Source organism: Mastomys coucha, unplaced genomic scaffold (assembly GCF_008632895.1).
Source record: "Mastomys coucha isolate ucsf_1 unplaced genomic scaffold, UCSF_Mcou_1 pScaffold16, whole genome shotgun sequence".
In the NCBI taxonomy this organism is placed as follows: domain Eukaryota; kingdom Metazoa; phylum Chordata; class Mammalia; order Rodentia; family Muridae; genus Mastomys; species Mastomys coucha.
Genome location: NW_022196898.1, coordinates 36,887,100 through 36,896,477, shown reverse-complemented (window position 1 = coordinate 36,896,477; position 9,378 = coordinate 36,887,100). Strand labels below are relative to the sequence as shown.

Below are 9,378 nucleotides of genomic sequence, written 5' to 3'. Positions count from 1 at the left end.
CCATGTCCCAGCCCAGCCTTCTCTCTTATTCTTTGTCTCTTTCCCATTCTCTCGCTCTACTCTAGGTGGTGTATGTGTGTGTGCGCGTGTGTGCATGCATATACACACATGAGTATGTATGTGTACATGCACATGCACACGTATGCCCACATGCAATATCTACCTTGGCCTCTTAGCATATGTGGTATTGGTGTCTGGTGCTGGGGACCTCAGAGGTCCATTGAGCCCTGTCCTGGATCTTCCCTTGTATCTTCATGTGTCCAGGATCTCTAAGTTTTGTCCCTAAGGGGCTTTTCCCTTAACCCAAAGCTCCTGTCTCGTGAAGGGCAGGAGTAGGAAGAGGTGTCTCCACTTCTCCCTACAGTATTGATAGACTTCAGTGCCTGGCAGTACCCCAGCCATCTCTTCACACATCCCCTTTCCCTTGCCTCTGCTTTATTCTCTCTGGCTTCCTGGATTGGAGGCTTGGCTTTCCTGTGGTTACACTCTTAGAAACGCGGGCTTCGGAGAGAGAAGGCTTTACCTACAGAGACCCCACAGATGCTCAGGGACCTGGTGGGTGGGGGACCTGAGAGGTCCTTATTCCCAGCAGCACTGTTGAGTAAGGAAGATTTACTCAGTTAAGGTAGGGAAAGAGGCTCCTTGAAGAAGTAGCTAAGGTAATTGTCATTTTTTTTATTTTATCTGATTTTGTTTCTGTTTTTGGAGTGCTAGTGATGGAAATCTGGGCTTTGTACGTGCTAAACGTGCACTCCGTCACTAGCCTGCATCCACCTCAAACCCTTGCTACTTCTTCAGGTGAATACTGAAGTGATAATAGTTGTTTTGCAGGTTTCCCTAAGATTGTGCAGAGTGAACTAGAGAAGTAGACCCCCCCACACACACACACATACATACTTTTGGTGGTCTGAAAAATACCATATGCTCCTTTCCAGTTTTAGTATACCTGCTGTTCAAGTGAGCGGTTTTAATTTGTTGTTATGGTGTGCAGTGTGTGAGTGACGGTTTGTACATGCCATGCACACATGTGAAGGTCAGAGGACGACTTTCAGGAGTTGGTTCTCCTTCATTGTAGGTCCCAGGAACCAAACTCTAGTCATTAAGTTTTCATGGCTCTTGCTTTTACCCATCTGGCTAACTTGTTAGCCCTTTTTCATTTTGGAAATTTTGTTTTAAGACAGGGTCTCCCTATGTATCCCTGGCTGTCCTGGAACTCCCGATATAGACTGCTGGCCTTGAGCTCACAGAGATCCACCTGCTTCTGCCTCCTGAGAATTGGGATAATAGGTGTGCACCAACATGCCTGGCTCTTTTGTTTTGTTTGTTTGTTTTCAAGCTAAAGTTTCCCTATGTAGACCAGGCTGGCCTCAGACTTGCAGGTGATCCCTCTGCCTTAGCCTCCCATATGCTGGAGATGCAGGTCTGCATCATTAAGCTTAGCTGAATACATCATTTTTAGTTTGTTTTTGTCTGGACAAAGTCTCGTGTAGCCTAGGCTGGCCCCAAACTCCTGATCTTCCTGCCTCCACCCCCAGCACCAGCCGGCCTGCTCTAAACCATCAGGTTTTGAAAGCTTCATATTGCTGAGAATCATGTGTTTACAAACACTGCTTTGTGGATTAGCAACTTTGGGATCATAGTGACATTCTTCATGGCAGAGATTCCTTCCTATCCTTTTGGGTTTCTGAGGAATGATCAGAGTCCCTCCTGGTCCTTAGCAATGTGTGACTCAAGGCTCAAACTTGACTCATCACTGAACTCTGTCCCATTGATAGCAACTAGTCCAAGGATGACCCTGTAGTCTAAGCAGACCCTGATCAAGGCTTGGGATATGAAGAGATGGACCCAGGTACAGTGTCTCTTGTCAGTGTGTCTCAGGCTGTACCTTTGTAAGCTTGGTTGCATATACAGCTCATTTTGGTTGGGGAAAGTGATTTGTGACAAGGGTGAATGTGACCAGGGCCAAATGGAGGGACAAGGAGGGAGGGTGATATCTTTGAGGCTTTAGATTCAGCCACATCTGAAGCTAGCTAGACCCAGGTAGAATTTACTAGTACATAAGCCAAACATCGTATGAGTTTGTGGGGTTCAGTTTGGTTTTTGTGGTGATGGAGATGGAACCTGGGGCACATGCTAGCCATGCTAGGCAAGTGCTCTGTCACTAAATGACAGCCCCACCCCAATTCTGTGATCTGCCCCCAGTACTAGGGATTGAACCCGGGGCCTTGTGTACACACAAGGCAAGCACTCTAGCACTAGGAAAGTTATGTCCAGCCCTGAGTTGTTTTTTTGGACTTTGTTTGAAATAAGTTCTCTTACTGTTTTGTTGGTCACCACCAGGCTAGCCCACGAGCCTCTAGGGATTCTTGACCATCTCTGCCTCCTACTTCCCTGGAAGAATGCTGCCACATCCAGCCATACCGTGTGAGTTCCAAGGATCCAGGCTTGGGTGCTCATGCTCCCATAACAAGCTCTTATCCACCGAACCATTCCCAGTGGTCTGAGTCACCCCAAGACCAGTCACACTGTACTTAGGCTGGCTTCAAACCCACTCACTGCTTCAGCCTCCCAAGTGCTGGGATTAAAGGTATTATCCACCATGCTTTAAAACAGTTTTGTGGGCAGTAATGGTGCCACACACCTTTAATCCTAGCACTTCGGAGGTAGGGAGTTTGAGGCCAACCTGGTCTGCAGAGTGAGTTCCAGGACAGCCAGGGATACACAGAGAAACCCTGTCTCAGAAAACAAAACCAAAACAAAAGTGATAGGGGCTGGAGAGTTGGCCCAGTGGTTAAAAGCATGTGTCCTTGCAAAGGACCCAGGTTTGATTCTAAGCACCCACATGGAGGCTCCCCACCTCCCCAGGCACCAGACATGTATGTGGTATACAGACATACATGCAGGCAAGACAACTCATACACATAAAATAATAAAATAAAATTTTAAAAAATGAAAAAACGGTGCTGTGGGTTTGTTTGTTTGTTTGTTTGTTTGTTTCAGTTTTTCGAGACAGGATTTCTCTGTATAGCCCTGGCTGTCCTGGAGCTCACTCTGTAGACCAGGTTGGCCTCGAATTCAGAGATCTGCCTGCCTCTGCCTCCCAAGTGCTGGGATTAAAGGCATGCGCCACCACGCCCAGCAGTGCTGTGTTTTAAAAAGAAAAAAAAAAGGCACAAAATGCTTGGTAAACTTGCCTGTGGTCACGCTCTGGAACATCTATCTCTATAGGCTCAGGAGGGACCACTGAGGAGCCTGGGAGACGGGAAGTCAGGAGGGCGTGTGAGAGCTGTAGAGGTAGGGAGGAAAGACAGTGGCAGATGCAAGGTCCTGACTGGCAGGAGATCTTTCCCTGAGAGACCTAGGCAGGAGCAAGGTCAGCCTGTGGGTGTTAATGAGCTCATCCTGAACCATGTGGGAGACCAGCGCATGTCACCATAGGGAAAACAGGTGAGAGAGTGGGAGTCAACTCCCCAGAACACACCACTCTGATTAGGGAGCCAGGGCTGGGGAAGGGAATAGAGGAGATACGCATGGCAGGCAGGCTATCTAGCTGACCTTCTGGGACAGCGCCCTTTCCCATTAAACTTCAGACAAGGATAAACCAGGCCATTGACTACCCAGGGAGCCACAGAAGGATTTTACATTTTAAAACATTTTAATAAAATTAACCAATAAATATTCTAAATCACACAGACTACAAGGATAAGGAGTAGAGGCCAGAGAGACAGTCTCTTCCAGGAAGGACCCTGGTATGGAGCTGGGGCTGCTGACCTGGGAGAGGCAAATGGCGGTGGAAGGGTTCTGAGCTTTTGTAGTCTGTCCCTTTCTAGCACAGAGGAGGCAGAGAACAAAAGGCCTCGAAGCAGTGACCCTCAGGAGTAAGGGGAGAGCTAGCTTGTAAGATGGACAGGGGAGGGAGGTTCGTGGCCTATAGTGGGAGCCAAAGGAGTCTCCGGCAGTTCTTGGACCCGTAGGCATTCACTCTCGGACGTAGACCCTGGTGCACACAACGTCGTCTGCTGTCAAGGTCTGCAAGGATAGAGGTAGTTAGCTGGTGAAGCACCTGGACACCTTGTTTTTAAAGGAGGGACGGAATGGGAGGTAGAGTGTTTTTACTTCCAAGTCCAAACAGGCAAGATCAGATGCAAGGATGGGGGGGCATCATTGCTGGGGATCAAGCAGAAACCCACTTCCTCCTGGAGTCCAGAGGCTGTCAGGAATAGCCTGCTGGAAAACGCTGAGCTCCTATGGGCACATCTTTGTTGCACCCAAAAGGGGTTAGCATTTCCAAACAGCCCCCATCAGGAGGCTGAGGGGTGTGGCCACGATGCTTTTAAATCTGCGGGAGCCTGGAGCCCGGCACAAAAAACCGCTGAAGGCAACAGGAGTTCTTCCAGGGGATGGAATGGGGCAGGGCTCACCAGGATCAGCTCTCCATCATTGGTCAGTTCTCGGCTCCAGGAGGTCTTGGGGCCCTCCCCCTTCAGAAGCCTCTGCTCGCACACCATTTTGTTTTCACTCTCCCATTTCACCAAACTCTGCAAAGAGACCAGAGGCCAAAGAGCTTACAGTAAGGGCCTGTGCAAGTGAAAAGGGGGAAGAGGCAGACCCCTTTCTAGCACTCTGAACTCCCTAGGGACTCTGTCATGAGAGAGATGAGTCTAGGGAAGCTAGACACTGAGAGGCATGGCAAGTAGGTGCTGTGACGCCAAGGGGACCCTCCCTGTCCCTCACCTTACAGGGTCTCCCATCCACAGTCTGCTCCTCAAATTCCTCTCCAATCTTGAAGTTAATCTCCGTGGTTCTCACAGTGGTGGAGGTTTTGATGTAGAAAGTGTCGTTCTCCTGTTTGATCTCTACTGCCGGCTTGGAGGCTGCAGCCACAGCGATCTTTCTCATCATCATGTTCACTCCTGCAGGGAGAGAGGACGGCCCTGTCACGCCTGCCATGCACAGCTGGAGTAGCCCCATCTGAGCCCTGATGGCCTGTGTGTGTGTTGGGGAGGGAGGTAAGGGGGACTGATGATAAGGGAGGAGGCTGTGAAAGGGTATAAATTGAAGGAGGAGAGCAAGGGATCTACGTGAGGCAGAGTACTACCTGGGCTATATGGCACCACCTTGTTGAGTCAGTAGGTGAACAGGACTCCCCAGATTCCAGCAACCCATTCCTAGCACCCTTAGGGGCAGCTTTGCCCAAGGCCTACCTGGTACATTCAGTTTCCCTCACTCTGGCCTCTCACCACTGGGTTTGAGACTCGTTGAGGTAGGCTTGGCAGTTACTAAGTTCCCTGTGCCCACTTGCAGGGTAGACCAGGCAAGCAGGTTACTTCCCTCTCTGCCCCAGCTACCCACCCTGTTCTGTTAGGTCTCTACCCGGTTAGGTCTTTATTTGCACAATTCCTGCCCCTCCCAAACCCAGGGAGCAGATTCTCAGCGGAGGAGGACACAGGTGAAAGCTGGGTGACCCTGAGCTTAAGCTTCTCAGCTTCAGATTCCTCAACTGTCAAATGGAAACAGTGGCTTCTTCTCACTGTCCTAGGGTCCTAAGAACATAGGACACACAAGACCAAGTACACATTCATATTTTCTGGAAACTTTTTTTTTTTTTAAGATTAAAAACAAGTATATGCCGGCGGTGGTGGCTCACGCCTTTAATCCCAGCACTTGGGAGGCAGAGGCAGGCGGATTTCTGAGTTCAAGGCCAGCCTGGTCTACAGAGTGAGTTCCAGGACAGCCATGGCTGCACAGAGAAACCCTGTCTCGAAAAACCAAAAAAAAAAAAAAAAAAAAAAAAAAAAAAAAAAAAAAAAAACCAAGTACAATGGATGAAAGAGCCACAGCATAGCAGGGCACTTTTGGGGAGGCAGAGGCAGGGGGGATAGGTTTCTGCATTCAAGCTCACCAACCTGGTCTACAGAGTGAGTTCCAGAACAGCTAAAACTACACAGAGAAACCTAACTCAAAAAACTATGGGAAAAAAAAAAAAGCCAGAACATCATGAAACCCATTATTACATGCAGGTAATATATGCAAAGAAAAAAAAAAGCCGAAACTAGGTTTGGACAAAGTTTTCTGCGCCAGGTTGCTCCCTGTAATATTCCCAGGTCTCTTTCAAGGGAAAACTCTGCTGTCCTGAGAGGAGCAAAGGGGAAGAAAGGATGGGAGTGCCCTGCCCCCACTCTCTGATGTCTCTAGCCCCAAGAATCATCCAAGGGCCTCATGGCTCAGCTTCTGTGGTTTTTTTGAGACAGGGTTTCTCTGTGTAGCCTTGGCTGTCCTGGAACTCACTCTGTAGACCAGGCTGGCCTCAAACTCAGAAATCCGCGTGCCTCTGCCTCCCAAGTGTTGGGATTAAAGGCATGTGCCACCACTGCCCAGCAGCTTCTGTGTATTTAGAGTCTCTGTGTCCTCATATACTTTCCCTTCCCTGCCCCACCCCAGTTATGAAGAGAGCACTGTAAATGGAGGGGAGCAACCCTCTGCTGGGACACCAGAAGGTAGGGGTGAGGGGTACCAACATGAGGCTTTAATCTCCAAGCCTGGTGAGGTGAAGAACTAGCCCTTCAAGGTGCTACAGGGGACAAGTCACTGCCACTGCAAAGCCCCCTGTCCCTGCCCCCATATATATATACACAAATACGAATCCCATGGGTCTGGGTTCCTGAGAAGAAAACTGACACTTCATTCAGCCCCAAGGCTGACTCACCCAGTCTCAACCAAAAGACCTGCTGTGTTTGCCCTGATTATCATGGTAAGCCCTGAGCCTCCCCCATAACATGGGCCCTGTTCAGGGACTGTGGAGTCTTTGGAGGCTATGTTAGAAGAACCCTGCCTCCCCGAGTCCTTGGTGCCTGCAGAGCTGGGGTCCTGGCTCAGTTGACCTTGGCTGACACAGGCAGTTCGTCCGGGGTCTGTTTGCAATCTACCCCCTAGCAAGTCGCGTGGCTCAGAGAGACCCTGCAGGGAGGACAAACATTCTGAAGGCAGACAATAGGGTTGGGCCTTTCTCTCCAGCTGGAACCTGAGGGTGATGCCAGGCTCTCACATCCATTGCGGGGAGGAGCCAGAATTCAGAGCAAATGGGGGAGGAAATGGCAATAGATTTTCTGAAAATTTCTAGGCTTTGATCTTTAATTTTGAAAGGGCGGGGCAAGAAAAATGTGTATGACTCTCAGGATCGCTGCGGTTAGCTGACACAAAGAATGAACAGCAAGGAAAGATGAGAATGGAGGCCCCACTGCCCTCTCAACATTCTTTTTAGCTCTAGACTCACTCTTGTACAGTCCCTAGCTCTTCAAGGGACTCCTCTCCAGTGCAGAAATGGAAGGTGTGCTGACCCTTAGGCTCTGGTGTAGTTTTCACTCCCTGGGGCAATTAACTCCATCTCTCCGAAGATATCTCTCCTTTCCTATACCTTCTAGCCCAGTCGTATCCCAGAGGGTAATAGAAGGTGGGCAGGGAAAGTCTGGGTGGATTCTGTGTTCCCACCCTTGGCTAACAGCCCAGTTGTGCAGGGTGCAGCTGGTTCGTGGCTAGGAGGGAGGCAATCCTAGACTTTTGGAAATGGGGATTAGTGTTTCACACGAGGACATTTGTTGAAATCTAAGAAAGTGGTAATTGTCCAGACGATTTTAGGGCTTTGGAGCCGGTTGCTGTAGGAAAATATGTGTCTCACACGTGGGGGTGGGGTGGGGAGACTAGAGTGGGAAGTGCAAGGTGTGGGGGAGGGTCCGGGAGCTGAAGTGGTGGACCACCTGGTGGGCGGAGCCAAATGTTGAGGGTAATGGACCTGTCGCCGGGATTGGGTTACTGTTAGGGTACATGGAAAGAGCTTGGAATGTCTCCTAGGGGCTCCCTGCCTGGATACTGGATTCTTAAAGCTCAGAGCCAGGTGCCTTGGTCAGCAGGTCCAGGCGCCGAGGCTAGACAACCCCTCCTGAGACTAACCGCGTGCTTCTGGTTTCTACTTGATTCACAGGCTCTGAGTCACCGTTGAAGCTGGCACTGGTGGGCGCCCAGCCTCGGAAAGTAGGATTTAAGAGTATTGAGCCTGGTGCCCCAGGACCCAGGGTATCCGGCACGCCCCTTTTCTGAGATTCAGACTCGCAGGCACCCACTCCCTGATTCGGCCTCCTTTCCTTTATTCGGCCTTAGCTCTAAAGACCCCAGCGCCCTTCTTGCCCTGCTTCCCAACTCACAAAAACCTCCTTACCCAGAGCTTTTAGCATTTCCTCAAAGTTTTCCGATCGGATGATCTTCCAGTTGCCAGAAAAGTTAGGCATAGTGGCAGCAAGATGGCTTTCTCTTTAGATCTTCAACTAGAACACTGGACGCCGAGTCCTTTAGCCTAAAGACACTCTGCTGTCCCCTTTGTAGAACAGATCCTTCTACCTGGGGACCAGGCCGCGTGGAGGACAATTGCACAGCCGCTGGGCGCCAGAGCTCTAGGCTTTTATACACAGCTGGTGCATGAGGTGGCCCCGCCCCCGCCCCGCCTTCCACACCACCTGGGGGCCCTGCTCTGTGACCACTTCACCCCCATCCTTTCCGGAATCCCGCCTGTTTCTAGAAATGTGGGTGGGTCCAGGGTTGGTTCTCCAAGGGCCAAGATACCCTTCTCCCGCATCAGTAGGCGGACCGGGAAGCGTCAGAAGACAAGAACCGGATTTGTGCCTCTGGCAAGAACAGGGCACAGTACGCCTGGGTCACGGATGCTCTCTCCGCCTGCAGGGCGAACACAGGTCCCGTTTCACCAGTTCCCTATTAGTCCTTTACCAGACTCGGTGCTCTGGACAACTCGGCGACAGACATCTGGAGACCCCACTAGCGCAAGAATTGGGGCTCCGGCAGTTGTAATGGACCCAACGGAACAGCTCAGAATTCAAGCGTTCCTTTGGGTGACTGGGAGGTGCTGCTCTGCCCTCCACCCCTTGACTCAGCTCTGGGTTCAAGGAGTGCCTGGGGATGCCTGAAGTGAGCACAAGGCAACTCATTCATTCCTTTCCAAGGACTGGACGGACAATGAAGGGTTAAGCAGGAGCCCCCGGCTCGAGGCTAGAAGGGCAGAGGTCACAGCCAATCACTTGACACGACTCTTTATTAAGGCGCTTTCTCCGTGGCTACGCTTCCCTGGGCCCCCTGGGCCCCAAGGAGGGGGTGAAAGACGCCAAGCACCCCCCCCAGCCGGTCCCCCTGCGGCATGCCAGGATAACACTGGAGTTGGGGAAAGGCTGGCTGTGTGGGGAGGGTTGGGTCTGAGTCTAAGGTGTCCCCATCCAGAGCTGAAAGTGCGGTGAGCCAGCCTCTCCGAGGATGGTTTTTAAGGTGAAACCCTTGTGGAAAGGCAGAGAGACAGGAGTAGAAAGGCCAGGCGCGGCC

The 9,378-nt window shown here is 50.9% G+C and overlaps 1 protein-coding gene across 2 annotated transcripts; it reads right to left on the bottom strand.

Moving 5' to 3' along the window:
* Window positions 1–3,636: 3,636 nt before the first annotated feature.
* Crabp2 (cellular retinoic acid binding protein 2) lies at window positions 3,637–8,451 on the bottom strand. Of its 2 annotated transcripts, none has more exons than XM_031376046.1 (4): window positions 8,213–8,451; window positions 4,735–4,913; window positions 4,422–4,538; window positions 3,637–4,029 (listed from the first exon to the last, which is right to left on the bottom strand). In XM_031376046.1, exons 1-4 carry the CDS (start codon window positions 8,280–8,282, stop codon window positions 3,979–3,981), a joined length of 417 nt encoding a protein of 138 aa, XP_031231906.1. In that variant the 5' UTR covers window positions 8,283–8,451; the 3' UTR covers window positions 3,637–3,978. The 2 variants fall into 2 exon arrangements, with proteins under 2 accessions (XP_031231906.1, XP_031231907.1); XM_031376047.1 differs by lacking the exon at window positions 8,213–8,451 and adding an exon at window positions 5,205–5,302.
* Window positions 8,452–9,378: the final 927 nt, after the last annotated feature.